The 23,164-nt window shown below is 39.7% G+C and overlaps 2 protein-coding genes across 3 annotated transcripts in view; both read left to right on the plus strand.

Annotated features, from left to right (window-relative positions):
• The window catches only part of LOC134216970 (uncharacterized), an 80,614-nt gene extending 58,490 nt beyond the window's left edge, over positions 1–22,124 (plus strand). The window contains exon 3 of the mRNA XM_062695728.1: positions 20,876–22,124. Within this exon, the coding sequence (XP_062551712.1) occupies positions 20,876–21,177 (302 nt within the window). The 3' untranslated portion in view covers positions 21,178–22,124. The remainder of the gene's footprint in view (positions 1–20,875) is intronic.
• Positions 1–23,164, plus strand: part of LOC134207851 (all trans-polyprenyl-diphosphate synthase PDSS1) — a 336,013-nt gene that overhangs the window by 147,507 nt on the left and 165,342 nt on the right. The window lies entirely within an intron of this gene.

Genomic DNA, 23,164 nt, shown 5'->3' on the forward strand with positions numbered 1-23,164 from the left:
CCGCTACAAGCAGATACATGCTTGACAGCAACGCATAGATAATACGGGACTATAGCAGCATCATCGTCGGGGTGGCGATCGCCGATGGTTGTCGTCTTCTTTGCGACTGGTGGAGAATTTGCGTTCACACACGTGCGTCACATTAGTTTGGCGTGGTGTTTGGAATTTTGTAATCTGGTTTTTGCAGGAAACAAAGCGTGGTCACATGTCTTTCCAATGTTTTCCAGAAAACTTTTGAAACAGTCATTCCTTTGATGATTTGACAGTTCTGTTGTTAGCCGTATGGTAATTAGATATGATTTTCTTTATTCGAAATTGAAACTAACAGATTTGAATTGATTTATTTATCTCGGATTTAAGATTCATAAATGTTGATATCAGGTTATCCCTAATTCTTTGTTTGTGTTTTGATTCTGTTTAATGGAATATATGTTGTCTGTGGTTTCGACAATAAATTAAGAATTTATTTCCCTCTGCTTGCCATCCCATGAATAGGAAATTAGTAAATTTTATTAATAATATCTGTGTGTAGTCAAAATTATTCAACGATGAATAATATTCATTACCATATTATTATTGGATTGATTGGTGATTCATTTCAAATTTTCTTGAGCCCTTGAACCCAAATATTTTACTTTCTTGCATGTTTTACTTTTCCTTCTTATTTTTTATTTACCGTCGTCGGGGATGACAATGGCAGGCCTGGTAGCGGGTCACTTTTTTCGGGCAAGTCACTAAAAAGTCTCTTTTTTCGATCTCAAGTCACTAAAGTCACTTTTTCTCGCAAAAAGTCACTATTTTCAACTATTTTGAACCTATTGACTAAGATTTTTTTTAAATAAAGCTATACATAACGTCGGATGATACTTTGATCATGGCGGAAATGAAATTACGGATCTTGGAAAAATGATCGCTCTGTAAATTCGCCAGCCATTTAGCTCGGTGCTTTTTTTGGCATTTCACCAGTTTAGCTAATTGAAGGTATTTAACGTCACAATTTATAAATTGGTATACAGTCATGCAAACAGGGGACCTGCCGATTCCGATTTTGTTTTAAAGCTCAAGCTTTATACAGTAGGGGAGGGGGGAAGACTTGTTTTATTGGAAGAACTAATTCTCCGCTGTTTTACCTCTAGACAAATGTTATGTGGCGAGTTATTTTTTTGATTGACAACCTTATTTACTCTATTATTTACTGTGTAATGTCTCTCCTAAACTTTGGTGGCCACGCAATATTTTTAACAACTTCTCCTAATATTGACAAAAGGCCATAATTTTTTCATAGAACAAAGCCGTAAATATGCTAAATGATCTTCACTGATAAAAATGCCAACATTCCACCACAATTTTAGGATAATTGGATTTTGAGTTGTTGCCACAATATGAGGAGACTTGATCCTTGAGACTTGAGAAGTTTGGCAAAAAAAATTCAAGAAAATATAAATTGTTCTCAAGCGGCTATTTTTTTGTAGATTTGACAAATGTAATGAAGGGTTTGCTCTAAACAAATATTTATTGAGTAGATATCATAGAGAGAGAATCAAGTCTCCCCAATTTTGAAGATTGCATACGCTATCGAATTCCATAGCAAAAATCGTTCATGAATACGCACAGCAAGTTGGAAAATCTGCGTATTTTGGAGGAAAAATATTTAAAAGTGCAGAGAGCATGGTCGAGCGTTAAATCCTATCCTCGTTGTACCTGAATCTTTATAATTTTTGTTTTATTTTCTACCTAAACGACCCGTATACCCGTATACCCGTTGTTCCTTTTGTACTGAAAATTCCAATAACTTTCGTAGCACCTATGACAAATCGTAGAGTTCTCTGCATCTTTCTTGAGTAGGTGTTTAGCTAATCCAGTGATCGTAATTTTCACTTATTCTCACGAGAAGAGAATGCTCATCCACGCAGATTTTCGCCGAGAAATCATTTTTCGGTAAAGAAACAGGTCTTATGAGTGATAACCATGTTCCGCTCACTTCCAGTGCCGTAAAAATTTGATTTGCTCGCAAGACTACTCATAGTTTTGAGTAGTCCTGCTTTTGACTGATATTGAGTGAAATTTCCGTTGGTTTAAAAGAATACAGGGCAATACAATTTTACTTAGTCCCTGAGTAGAAAAAAGTGCTTGTACGATTTCCATTTCCTTTTAGGTTCGTTTTAAGGCAAAAGAGTGGTGAGTGAAACATGATTCTCATTCATTCGTGAGTGAAAGAAGACTCTCATTCGACCCAAAAACACTTGATTTCGTCTCATCGAACTTGCAACTGAAACTGAAAGTCACTATTTGGTCACTTTTTCTGCAACTGAAAGTCACTATTTGGTCCCTTTTTTTGCCAGCTTTGGTCACTAAAGTATAATAATATTTCATTTATTTATCATTTGATAATATACATAAACACTTAACATTAATTCATCTTCTTATTCACCTATGTCTAACTTTAATCCACAATGAACAATTCTTTTTAAATTCCGAAATATTTCTTGCACTTTTAATTTCATCTGGTAGCTTATTATACATCCTTATTCCATTATAATAAACCGATTTTTGTGTACTTGTCATTGTGAATGGAAGAACTCGTAGATCGTCAATCTGTCTAGTACTATATGTATGTATATTTCGTCCACATGTAATAATATTCGTCAGGTATTCTGGCAAGAGATTGAATTTTAATTTATAAACCATTGTCAGTACGTTAAATATAATTCTTTCTTTGATCGAAAGCCATTGTAAGGCATCTAACATGCACAAGACAGGAGTGTATTTATTACAGTTGAGAATGTGCCGCATAAATTTGTTTTGTAATCTCTGTAATCTCTTCAGATGTGTATCACTGGCAATGAATAATACGGAAGAACAATAGTCAATATGTGGTGCCACCAGAGTCTTGTAAAGAAATATCTTACTCCAAAATGTCAACTGGCTTTTCAAACGGACTAACATTCCATATTTTTTAGCAACTTTTTTAATTAACTTGTCAATGTGTTCTTTAAATATTAATTTGTTGTCAATGTAAACTCCTAGATATTTAAAAATTTCAACTTGTTCAATTTCTGTTCCACCCATGTCAATTTTTAATTCGGAATAGTTCAATTGTTTTCTGTTACTTATAATCATCACTTTTGTTTTTTGCACATTTAATTTAAGTTTTTAAATTTTCAGCCACTTCCTTAAAAAAGTCACTATTTTGAGCGGCATCGGTCGCTACCAGCCCTGCAATGGGCTAAATGGGGGTGAGAATGGGTCACTGTTTCAACTACCAAACATGCGTGTAGAATAGATTGAAGGGTGTGGACTACCTGGAAACCTGGAATTATCAGCGAATATTTTGTTACCTGGAAAAATCTGAGAATTATCAAGGAACTCTTGGTGCAATCAGGGAAATCAGCAAGAGAGAAAGTGAACATATTCTATTTATATCGTTTGTTCAAAGGTTCAAATGAGGAGTCGAAAATACACATCTTAATGCAAGAATAAATAGTGCATATGCTATAAGGATAAGGCAATGAACCGCAAGCAAGCTGTCAAACAACTCGCTTCACAATTTAAGAAGGATAAATTTGTTTCTTGTAGGCTTGAACACTAACTGAATTAGGGACGTTCCGATACTTCCGATATATCGGAATATCGATATTTTTGTTTCGATATCCGATATTTTTGTATCGATATTTTGCTTCCAATATATCGGTCATATCGATATTTTTGCTTTCGATATCGATATATTGAATCAGAACAAAGTAACACAAAAATAACAGTTGCAATGTATTTTGTGAAAGAGAATACTTCAAAATGATGATGGCTATGATGATTTTTCTCGATAGCGCTGATGGTGTAAGGTGTGAGGTGTGCGCAGCCATCACAAATAGTTTTGGCAACTCGACACTTTGCATGGGCCGCCGTTGCGCAACATCTGTCGTGCCGCTGGTCCTTGAATCCTTACGTGAATTTAATTAAATATTTGACGTGATCCTATGATAAAATAGATAAATTACATTTAGAAATTAAGAACCGATTTGTGAAAATGAGAATTTAGATGAATAAAAAAAACTTCCGTGGAAATTCTGAAGGAAGAATTTTCTGTTGTTAAGAATCAGAATAACGCTAGGAGAAATACACAAAAATTGTCAGGGAATTTCAGCAAATTTGTCGAAACTTCAGTTGATTTTTTCGAGCCAACGGAAAATAGCGAGTATCATGCCGAAAACGCTGCCACTACCGGTTAAAACTACGACGAACGCCGCCGCCGATGATTGGTAGAATGGTAACTCTATTTAGAAGCAGATTGGATTAAGTATTAGAAAAAAAAGTAATTTCCAATCATCATGTTAAAGGGGTAATACGGTAATACGATAGTAATTGGATAACTTCTTCCTTTTCTTCAATGGCTCTACATTCCAACTGGAACTTGGCCGACTTTTCAACTTTGTATTCTACTAGTCGACCCGGCAGACGTTGTCCTGCATAGCAGGCGAGAATGTTCCCTGCCCATGCAGGGTTCGCATAGGAATCACAATTTTAGTTTTTCACGATTTGCTCAACTTTAATCGTAATTTTCGCATTAGGAAATATCATATAAACCCGTCGGAAACTATAACGAATGTTTCTGCTGAAGAAATGAAAAAATCCATCCAGCCGTTTTCGAGTTATGCGGATACGAACACAGACCATTTCATTTTTATATATAAGATTAACATTTCCTCAGTTATTTTATTGAAAGCTTTTCTATGCCAGCCATTACATGAGTATGTAGCTTATGTGGCAGGTACAATGTATAAACTATGCCCAGGGAGTCGAAAAGGTTTCAACTCGAAAACATCCTAGACCGGACCGAGAATCGAACTCGTCATCTCCCGATTGGCAATCCTACGCCTTTGATCGCAAGGATAAATTATATTCTCATTTCAATATCATATGATTTTCCGATATATCGATTTTTTTATTCCAATATATCGGTGATATCGATACTTTGATTCGATTATCGTATCGAATAGAATATCGATATTTTGAAGTATCGGAACGTCTCTAAACTGAATTAAACTTGTGCACGATACGGCCCTGACCCACCAAATTAAGCATTTCCCCTAAATTTGAAATTTACGTCAAAATTTCCCTCCAACAAATCTATTTGTTTTAATTAAATAAATTTCTGGATGAATTTTTGAAGAAGTTCCTGCAAGAACTGCCGAAGGAGTTCCTGGAGGTATTAAGGAATTTCTTCGGAAATTCCGAAAGGAATCGCTACGGGAATTCCCTTAGGAAATCTTTCGGAAATTCCTTCAGGTTTTCATTCGAAAATATCTTCAAAAATTCCTTTTGAAATGTTTTCAGTAATTCCCCAAAAATTGTTTTTGAATACCTCTTGGAAATGCATCAAGAAATAATTTAGTAAAAAAAATCAAACTTCCTTTATAAAGTCCTCCGGAAAACCCTTCAGAAATTCATTCGAAGTTTCTCATCTAGTCATTCCTTTAAAATTTTCCTTAATCGGATAATTTTTCTTCAGGAATCCCTTCTGGTACTCCTTGAGAAAATCCTTCGGATATTTCTTCAGGAATAGCTTTGGAAATTGATTCAAAAATTGTTTCAAGAATCGCTTTAGAAATTCATTTATAATTTTTCCTTCAGAAATATGTCCTGAAATCAGATTTTATTAGAGAGAAGTTATTCCTAGAAGAATGTCCTAGGGAAATACTAAAGGAATTTTTGAAAAAAATGAGCTTCCGAAAGAACTCTTGAGTGGATGTTTGAGGGAATTCCTAGGGGAATTTCCAGCAGAATTACTGGAGATATTGAAATACCGCCATCGGGGGTGACAATGGGTCTGAGGGGTGAGAATGGGTCATCGCTCTCACCGGAGCCTGGAGGTCGTAGAGCAAAATCGTTCAAAAAGGTCTCTTATATTTTAGTCTTTTTACCCTCAGATACATTCAGTCCATTCTACAAGCATTCTAAGTAGTTCAAACAGCGACCCATTCTCAACCCCATTTGACCCATTGTCAGCCCCGACGACGGTATGTAATGAATTCCTTCTGGAATTCTCCCCAATATTTAGGAATTTGTTCGAAAATTCCTAGAATCGCGGTCTAGATTTTTTGAAGGAATTCCTGGAGGAAATTTCGAAGAAATTACTGGGAAATTTCAGAGTGAATGGATTTGCTAAAGGAATGGATTTTCCGACGGAAAAGCATATCCGAAGGAATTGCTATAGGAATTTCCGTAGGACTACCTGGGGGAATTTTCGGAACAATTTCAGAAAGAATTTCTAAAGAAAATTTCAGAAGGAATCCCTAATAATAAGGAATTTTCAAACTAAGGTTTTTTGAAGGAATTTCTTTTAAAAAAATAAGAAGAATTCCTTATAGAATCACCTAAGGCTTCTAAGCCTCTTGAAATGAGGCTTCCGAGTCTCTGGAAAGCATGTTTTCGAGCCTATTGAAAGAAGGCCTCCAAGCCTTTTGAAAGGAGGCTTCTAAGCCTCTGGAAAGGATACTTCCGAGTCTTTTGAAAGAAGGCTTCCGAGACTCTTAAAATGAGGCGTCTGAGCTTTTTTAAAGCAGGCTTCTGAGCTTCTGGTAAGGATGCTTCCGAACCTCTTGAAAGAAGGCTTCCGAGCCTCTTGAAAGGAAGCTCCGCGCCTCTTGAAAAGTGGCTTCCGAGCTTCTTGAAATAAGGCTTCCGAGCCTCTTGAAAGGAAGCTTCAGCGCCTATTGAAAGCAGGCCTCCAAGCCTCTTGAAAGGAGGCTTCTGAGCGACTGGAAAAGATGCGTCCGAGCCTCTGCAAAGGAGGCTTCCGAGCCTCTTAAGAGCAGGCTTCCGAGCCTCTTGAAATGAGGCTTCCGAGTCTCTTGAAAGAAGGCTTCCGAGGCTTTTGAAAGCAGGCTTCTGAACCTCCTGAAAGCAGACTGCTGAGCTTCTTGAAATGAGGCTTTGGAGCGTCTGAAAAGCAGCTTCCGAGCCTCTTAAAAAAGCCTTTCGAGCCTCTCGAAAAACTGCTACCGAGCCTCTTGAAAGCAGGCTTCTGAGCCTCTGGAAAGAATGCTTCCGAGCTTCTTGAAAGGAGGCTTCCGAGCCTCTTGAAAGCAGACTTCTGAGCCTCTGGAAGGGATGCTTCAGAGTCTTTTGAAAGGTGGCTTCCGAGCCTTCTGAGCCTCTGGAAATTATGCTTCCGAGCCTCTTGAAATGATGTTTCCAAGCCTCTTGAAAGCATCCTTTTCCGAGCCTATTGATAGGAGGCTTTCGAGCCTCTTGAAAGAAGGTTATTGAACCTCCTGAGGCTCTGGAAAGGAAGCATCCGAGCCTCTTGAAAGAAGGGCTTCCGAGCCTTTTTGAAGCAGGCTTGCGAGCCTCTTGAAGTGAGCCTTATGAGCCTCTGGAAAGAATGCTTCCGAGTCTCTGGAAAGGAGGCTTCTGCGACTCTTGAAAGCAAGCTTCTAAGCCTCTTAAAATAAGGCTTTGAGCCTCTGGAAATAATGCTTCCGAGCCCCTTGAAAGTAGGCTTCTGAGCGACTGGAAAGGATGCGTTCGAGCCACTGGAGAGGAGGCTTCTGAGCCGCTTAGAAGCAGGCTTCTGAGGCTTTGGAAAGGATGCTTCCGGGCCTCTTGAATGAAAGCTCCTGAGCCTTTTGAAAGCAGGTATCCGCGCCCCTTTAAGTTAGGTTTCTGAGCCTCTTGAAATGTGGCTTCTGAGTCTCTGGAAACGATGCTTCCAAGCCTCTTGAAAGAAAGCCCCCGAGCTTCCTGATATGAGGCTTCTGAGCCTCTGGAAAGGATGCTTCCGAGCTCTTTAAAGGAGGCTTCTGAGCGACTGGAAAGGATGCGTCCGAGCCTCTGGAGAGGAGGCTTCCGAGCCTTTTAAAAGCAGGCTTCTGAGTCTCTTGAAATAAGGCTTCTGAACCTCTGGAAAGGATGCTTCCGATCCTCTTGAAAGGAGGCTTCCGAACCGCCTTAAATCAGGCTTTTGAGCCTTTTGAAATAAGGATTCTGAGCCTCTGGAAAGTATGCTTCCGAGCCTCTTGAAAGGAGGCCTCTTGAAGCTTCTGAGCTTTTTGAAACCAGGCTTATGAGACTCTGGAAAGAATGCTTCCGAGCTTTTTGAAATAAGCCTCTGAGCCTCTGGAAAGGATGTTTCCGAGTCTCTTGAAAAGATGCTTCCGAGCCTCTTTAAAGGAGGCTTCCGAGCCACTGGAAAGGATGCTTCCGAGTCTCTTGAAACAATGCACTATGGTCCAGGATACAGATTTACGCGGAAAGATGCATTTTACGCCAAAACCAGTCTTGCAAAATGTCGTGACCATCACCAGATGATCAGATATGAAAACAAAAACCACCACGCTTGACAATTGACAACCACAAGCTGAGAGCCATAAAGAGCATCAGGTCGGTCAGCTGTCAAAAGTGCAGGTGAGCACCGTTATTGATTGATTTTGTTGTCGTTTGATTGGACTGACGTCGTTTTTAATTGATAAATTGGATAAATCAATAGTTAAATTAAGGGTTCATTCACAAATTGCATAACGCTAAAATGGACCTGGGGGCTGAAAGCCCCCACCCACCCTCTCGTAACGTATTTTGTATGGGAGGGTTCTGAAATTTGTATGGGCCGTATTTGTGAATGGCTCTAACTAAGTTTTTACCAATTTGATCCAGACTATCTTTTGAAAAAGGCCAAATTTTTTTTAATGATTTTTTCAAATGGATATAATCAAAAAACGACGCATCCTACAAAAAAATGTTATATGGGTGACTATCGCAAAATGAGTCAAAGTTTCTAATAAAGATATCGGAAACAATTCAAATTGAGCCCTACACTGAAAAAAAATCAGTTTCAACAGTTTCAAAATTAAAACTCGATTTGCAAAAAAAACGCCCTTTTTAATTTGAATGAAATTGTGCCTCACGATAGGTGATTATGTTCCCTACCTACCGTCCATACATCGCAAGCTGGGTACTTTGAAAGAAAAAAGTTTTTCTGCCAAAAACTTTTTCTTGTCGAAATTATTTTCAGTGTATTTTTATCCGTTGCGATTAGTTACGACCTAAATATTGTACTCTGTTTGACTGTATATTTTAATATATGTATGTATATGTTAAATCCACTGGCACTCCTTGACACTGAGAAAAAAAATCAATTCCGTCAAGAAAACTTTTTTGTTAGAAAAACTTTTTTCCCTTAAAAGTGTCAAGCTTGCGATGTATGGACGGTTGGTAGGGAACATAATCACCTATCTTGAGACACAATTTCATACAAATCAAAAAAAGCGTTTTTTCGCAAATCGAGTTTTAATTTTTGAAACTGATTTTTTTTCAGTGTAGGGCTCAATTTGAATTGTTTCCGATATCTTTATTAGAAACTTTGACTGATTTTGCGATAGTCACCCATACAACATTTTTTGTAGGATGCGTCGTTTTTAATTGTATCCATTTGAAAAATCAATAAAAAAAATTTGGCCTTTTTCAAAAGATAGTCTGGATCAAATTTGGAAAAACTATGTATGTACTTTTCTTTTAATAGCACCTCTTAAAATATTGCACAAAAAGTCAATATAAACAACAAGAACACTTAAATGTTCCCAAAAATTCTATTTTGGCTTCATGCATTTTTATCACAGCAAAAGTCCATTAATTCCGCTAAGTGGATTATTCCATTGCTGTCGAGCGTTGATTTCGAACCAAACACCGCATAGGTCAAGTGATCATCACGATAGTCAAGATGACATGGATATGACAACCACAACATCAGGAAAGTTTTCCTATCATTCATGCTGGTGATCACAGGCAGAAGAAGTGAAGACATGGTGAGTGACCAAGCGCTAGTTGCTAAAATGTCACTTTCATGGTGATCGTTACACCAAGCATGTGAGATCCACATTGAGCATCACAATTGAGTGCTTGACACATGACCTGGATTTTGTTATTGTCACGCTTTGCGTGACTTGTACGGTGACACTTTGCAGCACTGGCCAAAACTATATTTTTTAGAAAAAACTGTTGTTCTACAAAATTGTTCGAAATAGTAAGGCCATCATTATGGTGCAACCGAAAAGTAGGGTGGCCCATCATATAAAAAAAATTAAAAAATATTTTTTTTTTATTTTTCGGAGTATTGACATGATATAATCTAAAAAGTTGTAGCGCAGCTTATTCCAATCAATTTTGCTAAAAAAGTTTTTTCAGTAGCTTTTAAGTTGGATGATTTAGAGCAATTTTACTTAATTGGATTAGGGTGTACTTCATAAAAACAGTATTTTTGATCTACTTTTTTATTTTAGATTTCTCGAAAAAGTCGTCTTCAGGTGACTTTTAGAGCTTAAAAAAATGCAACTTTTGATGGAAGAAGATACAGACGATATTCTTATGGCAAAACACGCATTTTGGAAAGCCCCAAAAGTCTTCAGAAGGTGACATTTGTGAGAAATGAAAAATAAAAAATCTACAGCTTTAACACTTTTTATAAGTTTTATCATTATCATCGTATTGCAAGATTTACGAGAAAAGATGCATTTTCGGCCTAAAGCATACTTTTAAGAAAAAAAATTTGTTCTACAAAGTTGTTCTGGATACTCGAGCCATTATTATAGATTTACCGAAAATAGGGTGGGCCATTTTATAAAAATGTGAAATTTTAATTTTTTTTACTTTGCGTAATATTGACATAAAATGTTCTACAAAGTTGTAGCGCAGCTTTTTCCAATAAACTTTGCTATATAAACTCTTAAGCTCACTTGTTTAGGGTATTTATACTTACCAGAATTAGGGTGTCCCTCAAAAAACAATATTTATGATCTGCTCATTTCTTTTTTTATTTTTTACGGATGTCACCTTCTGAAGACTTTTGGGGCTTTCCAAAACGCGTGTTTTGCTATAGGAATATCGTCTGTATCTTCTTCCATTGTCGAGTTATATCAATTTATTTGAAAAAACATGATTTTAGTAAAATTAGTAAAACTTGAGATAAAAAATTACATATCTCCATTTTTTTGAAATAATAAAGAATATGAATTGCTCTTTCAAATGCCGTGTAAATATATTTTTTGGTCTGCCCTAATCGGAGATATCAACTTATGGAAAAAATGTAATTTTGACAGAAAAACGATTGGTTCAATCAAAGTTAATTGCCTATTTCCGGGGATTAAACCACCCGACTTGGACGTTAATTTACAATGTTATGGAAACTCATATGTGAATATGTACGTTATGTGGAAGATATTGATTTGAAAAATGTATTGGAGGTAACCACTTTCCCTTCGATAGGACTCGAACCCATGACCCTACAGTACGCTAGACTGGTGCTTTAACCAACTAAGCTACGAAGGACCTCCGTCGGCCTTCGCAACCTAGCGGCTACTGAACGAGCTCGAGATTCCCAAATTGGACGCATAGTCAAATCACTCGCAATCCATTTCTCAAGCCAATACTTCCACATGTGTATTGTACACGTCCACATTAGAGGAGCGTGAGTATTTAGAATGTCTGGCGGCTGTACACATTCTTCATCAGCAACGGTACTGATCAAGTGAGTTGTGTAAGCATTTGCCAGTCGGTCGTCAAGCTCAGACCCGATCCCCGGAAATAGGCAATTAACTTTGATTGAACTGAACCTGAGTTGCGTGCTCTTGCCTACGCAATGCGGTCGGGTCTGAGCTTGACGACCGACTGGCAAATGCTTACACAACTCACTTGATCAGTACCGTTGCTGATGAAGAATGTGTACAGCCGCCAGACATTCTAAATACTCACGCTCCTCTAATGTGGACGTGTACAATACACATGTGGAAGTATTGGCTTGAGAAATGGATTGCGAGTGATTTGACTATGCGTCCAATTTGGGAATCTCGAGCTCGTTCAGTAGCCGCTAGGTTGCGAAGGCCGACGGAGGTCCTTCGTAGCTTAGTTGGTTAAAGCACCAGTCTAGCGTACTGTAGGGTCATGGGTTCGAGTCCCATCGAAGGGAAAGTGGTTACCTCCAATACATTTTCCAAATCAATATCTTCCACATAACGTACATATCCACATATGAGTTTTCACAACATTGTAAATTAACGTCCAAGTCGGGTGGTTTAATCCCCGGAAATAGGCAATTAACTTTGATTGAACAGGATTCTGAGCTTTTTGAAAGGAGGCTTCAAAGCCTCTTGGAAGGCTTCTGTGCCTTTGCAAAAGATGCTTCCGAGTATCTTGAAATAAGGCTTCTGAGCCTCTGGAAAGGATGCTCCCGAGCTTCTTGAAAGGAGGCTTTTGAGCGACTGGAAAAGATGCTTCCGAGCCTCTGGAGAGGATGCTTTTTAGCTTCTTAAAAGCAGGCTTCTGAGTCTCTTGAAATGAGGCTTCTGAGCCTCTGGAATGAATGCTTCCGAGTCTCATGAAAGGAGGTTTCCGTACCTCTTGAAAGCAGGCTTCTGAGCCTTTTGAAAGAAAGTTTCCGAATCTTCTTCTGAGACTCTGGAAAGAACGCTTCCGAGCTTTTAGAAAGGAGGCTTCTGAGCCTCTGGAAAGGATGTTTCCGAGTCCCTTGAAAGGAGGCTTCCGAGCCTCTTGAAAGCAGGCTTCCGAGCCTTTTGAGGTGGGGCTTCTGAGCCTCTGAAAAGGATGCTTCCGAGCCTCTTGAAAGAAGGCTGCCGAGCCCCTTGAAGTGAGGCTTCTGAGTCTTTTGGAAACAGGATTCTGAGCTTATTGAAAGGAGGCTTCAAAGCCTCTTCAAAGGAGGCTTCAAAGACCTTTTCAAGAAGTCTTCAAAGCCTCTTGAAAGGCTTCTGTGCCTTTGCAAAGGATGCTTCGAGTCTCTTGAAATAAGGATTCTGAGCCTCTGGAAAGGATGCTTCAGAGCTTCTTGAAAGGAGGCTTCTGAGCGACTGGAAAAGATGCTTCCGAGCCGCTTGAAATCAGGCTTTTGAGTCTTTTGAAATAAGGCTTCTGAGCCTCTGGAAACGATGCTTCCGAGTCTCTTAAATGGAGGCTTCCGAGCCTTTCGAAAGAAGGCTTCCGAGCCTCTTGAAAGGAGGCATCCGCGCCTCTTGAAAAATGGCTTCCGAGCCTCTTGAAATGAGGCTTCCGAGCCTCTTGAAAGCAGGCTTTTGAGCCTTTCGAAAGAAGGCTTCCGAGCCTCTTGAAAGCAGGCTTTGTGCCTCGCAAAATGAGGTTTCAGAGCATATGGAAAGGATGCTTCTGAGGCTCTTGAAAGGAGGCTTTTGAGCCTTTTGAAAGGTGCCTTTCGAGTCTCTAGAAAGGATGCTTCTGAGCGTCTGGAAATGATGCTTCCGAGCCGCTTGAAAGGAGGCTTCCGAGCCTCTTCAAGGCTTGTGTGTCTCTGGAAAGGATGCTCCAGAGTCTCTTAAAAGGGTGCTCCCGAGCTTCTTGAAAGAAGGCTTCCGAGGCTCTTGAAAACAGGCTTCCGAGCCTCTTGAAGTGAGCTTTTCGAGCCTCTGGAAAGGATGCTTTCGAGTCTCTCAAAAGAAGGCTTCCGAGCCTTTTGAAAGCAGGCTTCTGAGCCTCTTGAAAGCAGGCTGCTGAGCTTCTTCAAATGAGGAGCGTCTGAAAAGGATGCTTCCGAGCCTCTTGAGAAAAGCCTTTCGAGCCTCTCGAAAGAAGGCTTCCTAGCGTCTTGAAAGCAGGCTTCTGGACCTATTGAAAGAAGGCTTCCTAGTCTTCTAAAAAATGGCTTCTGAGCCTTTTGAAAGAAGACTTCTGAGTCTCTGGAAATAATGCTTCGGAGCTTCTTTAAAGGAGGCTTCCGAGCCTTTTGGAAGGAGGCTTCTGAGCCTTTGGAAAGGATGCTTCCGAGTCTCTTGAAAGGAGGCTCCCAAGCCTCTTGAAAGCATCCTTTTCCGAGCCTATTGATAGGAGGCTTTCGAGCCTCTTGAAAGAAGGTTATTGAGCCTCTATAATTGAGGCTTCTGAGGCTCTGGAAAGGATGCTTCCGAGTCTCTTGAAATGAGGCTTCCGAGCCTCTTGAAAGAAGGCTTCCGAGCTTCTTGAAAGGAGGCTTTCGAGCCTCTGGAGAGGATGCTTCCGAGCCTCATGAACGAAGGCTTCCGAGCCACTTAAAAGCAGGCTTCTGAGCCTCTTGAAAGAAGACTTCCGAGTCTCTTGAAAGGAGGTTTTAGAGCCTCTTGAAAGCAGGGGCCTCATTGCGCATCTCCTTTCGACAGCTCTTTCGTACGATAGTTTGCATGGTTTGCTCGTTTCGCCACCCCAGGCTTCCGAGCCTCATGAAGTGAGGCTTCTGAGTCTCTTGAAAGTAGGCTACCCAGCCTCTTGAAAGAAGGCTGCTGAGCCTTTTGAAAGCAGGCTTCCGAGCCTCTTGAAATGAGGCTTCCGACCCTCTTGAAAGAAGGTTTCCGAGCCTCTTTAACCCTTATGCGGCCAACAAAAAAAACACACGTGGATGGCCGACAGGGTACCCGTGTTCCCATAAATTGATATTCTCATAACTTCAACAATTTTCAACCGATTTGGAAAATTTTGACAGTTTTGGAACCAGAACCTCATACACTTTTTGCCAATTGTCCGGGTTTACAATTTATGTCCCTGGTTATACAATAAATCTTTGAAGTAAGGCTTAAGAGTCTACACGCGTAACCAAAGACCATTCAACCAGTTTCAAATATGCTACAAGCTCTTTGCGCTTCTTAGAATTGAAGGTGTTCACAGTATATGCTTCGGGTAATGCAAAAATCCCGGAAATGAGATCTTAGTCATCCGAGAGTAATCTCTGGAGTAAAGCGTAAAGATCTACTCGCGTAACCAAAGGACTATTATGCAAATTCAAATACTGTACATGCTCTTTGTGGTACTTAGCATAGAATGCGTTCACAGTATATGTTCCGAGTCATCCAAGAAATCCTTAAGGTCTACACTCGTAACCATGGGTCTATGGATTTGTCTCAAAAGTGGTACATGCTCTTTGTGCTCCTTGAAATCAAATGTGATCACTACATATGTTCTGCGCTATCGAAGAAATCTCTCGGATAAGTCCTCAGTCATACAAGAAATCCCTGGAGAAAGGCTATAGGGTCTACACGCGTAACCGAAGGTCTGTCAATTGGTTTCAAAAGTGGTACATGCTGGTACATGTCCTTGGAAAATATTACGGTCACAACATATGTACTGCAACACCTCTTTTTGCGTCCTAAACGGGGGAGCGTAAAAAGAGGGAGAGTTATTTCAAATTCAGGACGTAAAAAGAGGGACCGTTATTTGGAGTTTTTAGCGTAAAAAAAAGGGAGCGCTATTTGGAATTTGGAGCGTAAAAAAAGTTTGCCATCTTTTAGGTAAGCGAAGTTTGATATTTAACTTTCTTTTAGTCTTAAGATGTGTCTTTTACAAATTTCGGTATTAGGGTCGTCCAAATTGTTTTCGTTATCATGGTCGTCCAATTTTTTGAGTGCTGAGGCATTGTTCTTGGTACGCTGAGAAATCAAGAAGTCATAAGGGGTGCAGGTCCTTGATAGCGCTCAGTAAGACGTTCATCATCATTTTCAAGTATTCAAAGTTTTTGGAGAACCTCCTGGAGCTTGGACCTATGTGTCACCCATGAAAACCCTGGAAAACGCCTTCAGGTCTACACGCGTAACCAGAGATCTTTTAGATTGTTTCAATAATGGTACATGCCCTTTGTGGTACATAGAATAGAGCGCCTTCATTTCATATGTTCATTGTCATCCAAAACATGAAGTTTGTTTGTTCTTTTATCCAGAGAAACAATAATCCGGAATATTTCGAAACATGTCAAACATGTCCAATAACTAAAAAGTTTGGTGTACGGGATACACGTAGTGCCGATATCGCGTCTGATCATCACCTCATCATCGGCGAAATACACCTGCGCATTGCGCGGATTCGGCGACAGGAGGAAATAGTTGGACGACGGTTCAACACACGCCGACTGGAAGATGCCACAGTGAAACGGTCCTTCGTTGAAGAGCTGGAGACGCGTGCTGCAGATATTCCGGAAGGTGAAAGAAAAATTTGATGGACCAATGGATTGCCATCATGAATGCTTTCATCGCCACCAGCGAGAATAATCTGGGCGAACTGCGCACCCAGAGAAAAAAATGGATCATCGATGAGACCTGGAGGAAGATAGAGGAGCGAAGAGAAGCCAAAGCCGCGATAGAGCGAACAAAAACCAGAGGAGCCAAAGTCTTGGTGCGTCAACGATACGATAGAGCCGCAGCAACCGGGGACATTCTTCTCCTCTACGATATCTCACGACGCTTAAGCGCGGCGATGAAAGCAAAGATGCTTGTGAAAAAAAAAACGATTGATCAGTAATTGATCGACCCAACTGATCAGCAGAAACGCTGGTTCGAGCACTTCGATCAACTTTTTCAAGTGCCAGCCAGGCTACCACTACCTCGGCATGATCTGCCCAGGTTCCAACGTATAACACGCGTCAATACCGAAGCTCCATCACTGCTAGAGATTCAAACAGCCATCCAAAGCATAAAATCGACCTGACTGTATGCGATAACTGGCGAGGCATTATGTTGCTGTGTACCGTTCTCAAAGTTCTATGCAAAGTTATCCTAGTCCGGGTTCAGGAGAAGATCGATGCGACTCTCCGGTGGCAGCAGGCCGGATTCACGCTCCGTATCATTCTGGAGCAGGTCAACGAATTCCAAGAGTCCCTATACTTGGTATTTATTGTCTACGAAAAAGCTTTCGATCGACTCAATCACGAAAATATGTGGGGCGCCCTGAGACGCAAGGAGGTTCCTGAGAAAATCATCGGCCTCATCGAGGCACCGTACGAGGCTTTCTCGTGTAGAGAGCTGCACAATGGGGTCTTGTCCGAACCTATGCGGGTCGTAGCTGGTATGAGGCAAGGATGTATTCTATCACCGTCACTGTTTCTCATCGTAATCGACGAAATTCTGGCAGTTACGATTGACCGTGAACCAAATCGCGGGATGCTATGGCAGCCTATAAATATGGAGCACCTAAACGACTTCGAATTGGCTGATGACGTTGCACTCCTCGCTCAACGGCGCTCTGATATTGTCGGCTTAGCACCAACTTAGAATTCGGAAGTCGGGACTTCCAAACCGAACTTTCTTACGAAGTTTTATCTGTCAAACTAATTGATGCGTCGTTTAGCGCATCTTTAGGCGAATCTAGCGCACTACTTCCGAAGTAGGGAAAGTTGCCTGTATCTGGAGGAACATCCAACTTCGGTATAAAAAACGTTCTAGCTTTGTTCCGGTTAGACAATAAGCAAGAGTAAGCTCAACGACCTTGCCAAGCGCTCCTCTTCGGCAGGTTTCCAGAAACTAGAGATCTGAGTGACTGTTACAATCGGTTGAGAAATGCAAAAATTATGATTTTTTTTAGTGATTATATGAAAGCGTAAATCGTACGTTCAGACTTTCATAATTAAGTAGGATCTTTCCCAAAGAAGGATCTGCGGGATCTCGACTCTCGAGATCAATTATCCGTTATGAACGCCAACGCATCAATTTCGCAAATTGAGATCTTTGCAGATTGACGCGAACCTCCGACAAACGGCGGGTTTGTTTACATTGTTTTCGCAAATTTTTGACCCACGCAGACCAGTAAATGCTGTCCGCAATTTCGCTATCCTCCAGAGGTGAAAAGGGGGGGGGGGACTTTAACTCGATCGTCAGTCCGTCGTCGTCGTCGGTGTGAAGCGGGAGCAGTGGGGCGGTGGTACAAAAATGTTGAAAAGAGAAAGTCTATAAATAAAGAAAAGAGCACTTTGTGTGCGGTGCGCCGCCTGCTGTTGTGAGCGATGTTTTGGTATGCATCGAAGCTTGTGGTACCCCCAAGCCCCTAACCAACAGCAGCAGCAGCAGCAACAGAAAACGACGAAGAATTGCCTGACGGACTGGTGTGGCTACTTTTGATTGGGATCTCGTTTCGGTAGTTTACCTATCGCGAAGCGCTTTGTGTGTTTTGACGTTTTGCATTTGGCGGATTGATTATTTACCTGATATGTGAAGTACACTCTTAATTTAAAATTGAGTGTGGAGGTGTGAGTGGGTTCATATTGAAACGATGTTTTTTAGTTTATGTTGTTACGGACGGGAAGGAAACAGGAAATGACATTTTTTACTTGAGTTCGATGTTCGGATTCAATTCGCACCATTCTCTGCGACTTCGAGGTTTGGTAACGGACGATTGTCGTTTACTGACCTGATGACCTCGAAAATCAGGAAGTTCGTACGGTCGTTTTTCAGTTAGCAGCGTGGTATGTTTGGGTTGTTTCTTGTCGATCAACAAATCACGACGGTGCACTTTGATCGTTGGTGATCAGTGATTGCTTTTTAATCAACCTAACGAAATCTAGACTAACACTACTTTATGATGACCTACGATTATTATTATTAGTATTATCATTTACAAACTAAGGTCAAAGTAGTCCGTTTAGTAGTATGTTCTTTCATCCCGCTCTGTCAATCAGGGTTGCCAGACATACAGACATGTCTGTATTTATACAGACATTTGGTCTTGCATACAGACATCATACAGATTACAGACATTATACAGACTTTTGATTAAAGTTACAGACTTTTACAGACATTCAGTTCTTAAAAACTTTGGACTGCCAATCAGAATCCTGTTGGGCTATCCAATTAAACCATTTCGTAGTTTCAAACAAAATCGTTATGTAGTTTTCGTATGGAATTCTATAAAGATTACATCTGGAATCATTTTGGAATTACGAGCAGAGCCATTCAGGATTCTGAACCGGATGACTTTTGGGTTCCAAACAGAATCCTTTTAGAATTGCAAACGGAAGGATTCTTTGATTCTTTTCGGAACTTTTTCGGAAGATTCTATTCAGAAGTTAAAAATTGATCCATTTAGAAGCCTAAAATGATCCCGTTCGAAGACCCAAAGCCCATTAGGGTGCCCAAAAGATATCCATCTGAATTATATGAACGTCCGAACATAATTCTTTTGGGTTTACTAACGATTCCTTAGAGTTTCGAAAGGAATCACTTTGAGCTTTCCAAAGCAATCCTTTTGGACTTCCAAACGGAATTCTGATGGGATTCTGGACAAAACCATTCTAGAATTCCGATCGGAATACTTTTGGTCTTCTGAACGGAATCTTTTTGGACTTTCGATTTGAGTGTTCTGGGCTTCTGAACGGAATCTTTGCCTGCTTCTGGTTCCTTTTAGAATACTTCTGGGATTTCCTACCGAAGCTCTAAAAGGATTTTGTTAGGAAGCGCAAAAGGAAACGATTAGAAAACCCAGAAGAATTCCCTCCGAAAGTCAAAAAGAGCTCCATTCAGAAAACCAAGAAATCTCGGTTCGTAAACCCAAAACAAGGCCTTTATCTTGGTTTCTGAACGCAATTATTTAGGATTCTGGAAGCAATTCTATGAACACAATTATATTGGACTTCCAAAACAGAATTCTTTTGGATTTTTGAACGGAACCTTGTTGGAATTCTGAACGAGATTATTTTGGACTTTACTTTCAAACGGATTATTTTTAGACTTTTGAAAGGAAAGGAAGATGGGAAAGCCATCTGGGCTTCTGAATGGATTATTTTTCTGTTTCTGTACAAGGGATATCCTTTTGGGATTCCGAAGCCTAAAAAGATTCCGTTTGGAAGCCAACAGGATTTCGATCAAAAGCGCAAAAAAGTTCGGAAGCCCAAAAAAGTTCGAAAGACCAAAGGTTCTCTGTTCCAAAAGATATCTGTACCGTTCCTTGGGTTTCCAAACGGATTTTCATATTGTGCCTCTCCTCTTTTGGACTTCCCAATGGATTTTCAGTTAGAAAATTGCGTTAATATCATCAATTTATTCTAATGTAACAACATACAGTGGAATATCTTCACTCGTCATAAAACGAGATAGTATTATCCCATTTAATTCCACCACTTGATTGTAAATTGATTTTAAACGCCCAAATTGATTTTAAACACGTTTTGGAGCCAAATGATTTTTTTGGGAAATTAGTGAAATGAGCCGTTTTAGCATGAAAAACTCAGACGTGATGCATTTCGTCAACACTGTCTCGTACTTGACTTGACTAAGTCTTACACCAACTTTTTGATTATAAGCCATTTTATAGAAAGCTCAAATGACATGAGACCTAACACTAATATTTACATTTTACAAGGAACATTTGCGAAAATGGAATGAAATGATTATGATGATGACGAAATGATAATGGTTTGCATGCAAATTTACTAAAACAAAGACCGAGCCGTCCACTCAAAATTTCGATCAGCTGTTCGAATCTGTCTCATAAAATGGCTTATTGAAACCTTGCTATTCTACGTTGTCAAAGTGCATGATTTTTTAATAATTTTCATATCCTGTACCTTCTAAACTCCATACAGACAAATACAGACATTTTTGTGAGATTGATACAGACTTATAAAAATTGTATCTGGCATCCCTGCTGTCAATAGTCACACATTGCCGTCTCGTCACCAATCCGATCATTATCGTATTGAGAACCATTTTATCCGAATTCTTGTTCGACATTATGACTACGTGCCCGGCCCATCTTAATTGATATACGCGGTCTGAACGAACGCACTCCATGATCTCCATGATCATGCACCATCTTATATCTAAACCCTATACCATATTTAATACGCAATTGAATAAGTAATCATGGTTAAATGGGATCTTTCCCAAAGGGGTGTATTCACTGTAAAGAAGACGTTTGATTACTAAATTAGGTCTGATTCAGGGATTTTTTTTCTTTACATTTACCTCGACTTCTTCGGCCTTTCTTTCCATCGTTCTTGAGTGAAAAATTTGAAAAATTTGAATTTGTATAATCTCAAATATTCGATCCGATTTCTCTCTTTGATAAATTTACTACCTGTATAAAATTTCACCTATTCTAATAAATGTTTTGTTCTCTTTCTGCCCATTTTCAGGTAATTGTCATACATCAACGCTTGCTTTTCTCGGAAACGGTTTATGGCTGATGCTGTCCCAGCTTCGCACGGACCCGAATTCGATTTTGCATAAATCGCGTGAGGTTTGCGCGATCGACCGCCGCCGCCTGCTGCCATCAGGTGGATCGCCAATTAGCATAAGATCGCCCGACGAAAATCCGCTTCGGTCATTTATGATGGGCGGCAATCGAAACAAAGGGAGAGAGAGACAAAAAACGAAGCGACACTTTGGCTGGTGTTGCCGATCTTCCGCTGGAGCTGGATGCTGCTGTCGGGAATAGAAGGAAACACGAGTGTGGTGGGGGGCTCTGTGAGTGCTATCGGGAAAGTGGTGGGACGAAACGGGGAACTGGTTTGACGGGACCGCACCTGGTGCACGAGTGTCGTCCTCTTCAAAATGCAAAGTGGACAAATCTTCTAACTTTCTTCAAGCGTTGCCAAAAAGTTGGCTAAAAATCGGGTTTAAACCTGTGAGTAGAAGAAGACACAGTCAAAATGAATAAAAGGAAGAAGAATTTCGCGGACTCGTTGGACCGGTTGCAGATTTGCGCGGATTTGCTCCGTCGAAAAAGGGGGACAAGTGTTCCCGAAGAAAACGAGTGAGCGGTGGCCTCGTCGCTCGCTGTTACCAAGTGGACCCAAATTAGTGACTTATGGGGAAGAAATTTAAGGAAAACGTTGAATGAGAATCGGTTGAGCGGTGTGTCCTGATATTTTTGGATCAGATTGGGGGATTTTGGACACGGATGCGCCTGAAAGGAAAATAAGGAATCATTAGCTGAACGAAGTGGTCACCCGAATGGGTATTTATAATGCGAAAAGACGAAGAACAAGTTTTTATGAAGCCTGCCAAGTGATATCGATACCTCGGAGAAAATATATGAAGAAGTTGAAAAAACAGTGCGGTGACTAGGTGGTGCTTGAATTTCAGGAACGATGTTTCCATTTAGCGAGTTGGATAACGCATTATAAAATACGACGTATTGGTGTTTATTCAGTGGCTTCTCAATGGTAGCTACGAGTGACTATCATACCATAATGTTTCAGTTTAATACAACTCATGAATACCAGGGCGTCCTATAAGAAGACTTTATCAATCTGAAAATATTATTTGTATTTGCCTGCACAAATAACCATTCGCTGTTTATGCTCTGTAATGTGGACATCTCGAAGGACTTCAAAATAATATGTTTGGAAAAGATTTAGTGATTTTGGAACAGTAGTTATATTTCTCTACACAATTTTTGTAAAACAATTGTTAGATTTCGATAATTTTCATAGAAAATTATCCTTGACCTTCGTATCATTCATTGCTCCAATTAAATCATCATTGTCTCACAAAATATCGTCCATAAATTTCTTTATTGTTTATCCGAATTTCGATGGAAAGTCCAAGAGAAAGTTCATTCTAATTTCCGAAGAAAATATATTCCTATTTCCACGAAACATTCATTAAAAACCCTACGAGGAAAACATTCGAAAATCAACGTGAAATCTATTCAGAAGTCCACGACAAATTCGTTGAAACCTCTTTTCGAATTTCCTGACGAATCTCAGTCGAATATCCAGAGGAAGTTCATTTGATTTTTCTATGGAAATTTATTACAATTTGCGATGGAAATTCATTTGAATTTCTGAAGGAAATCATTCGAATTTCCAGTATAAAATCATTTGTACTTCCAGAGAATATTTATTTGAATATCTAGAGGGAATTCTTTAAAAATTTTAGAGAATATTCAATCGATCTTTCTGAGAGAATTAATTTAAATTTTTGGAGAAAATTTATTCTAATTTCCAGAAGATATACATTTGAATTTCCAGAAAAAGTTTATTCATTTGTATTTCAAAAGGAAATTCATTTGATGGAAACTAGTTTGAGTTCGGAGACGAGCCAGCCTAGGGCTGAAAGTCTCCTTAATAAAGACAATAAAAAAAAGTTTGAGTTTTCTATAGAAATTCATTCAAATTTTCAGTGAATTTTCCAAATGAAAGTCATTCGAATTTCAGTACAAAATGCAATCGAATTCCCGGTGGATATTCATTTGAATTTTAGGAAGGAAATTATTTTGAATTTCTGTAGTAAATTCATCCGAAATAATGAAAGAAATTCATTCACTGGTGGAATTTAATTCGAATTTCCAATGGAAATTTATTCTATGAAAATTCATCTGGATTTTGGATCGAAATTTATCCGAATTCTCGTTGCTTATGTATACGAATTTTCGATGAAAATTCATCCGGCTTTTCCATCGGAAATTGTCCGAATTT

This window comes from Armigeres subalbatus, chromosome 1 (assembly GCF_024139115.2).
Source record: "Armigeres subalbatus isolate Guangzhou_Male chromosome 1, GZ_Asu_2, whole genome shotgun sequence".
Classification (NCBI taxonomy): Eukaryota; Metazoa; Arthropoda; class Insecta; order Diptera; family Culicidae; genus Armigeres; species Armigeres subalbatus.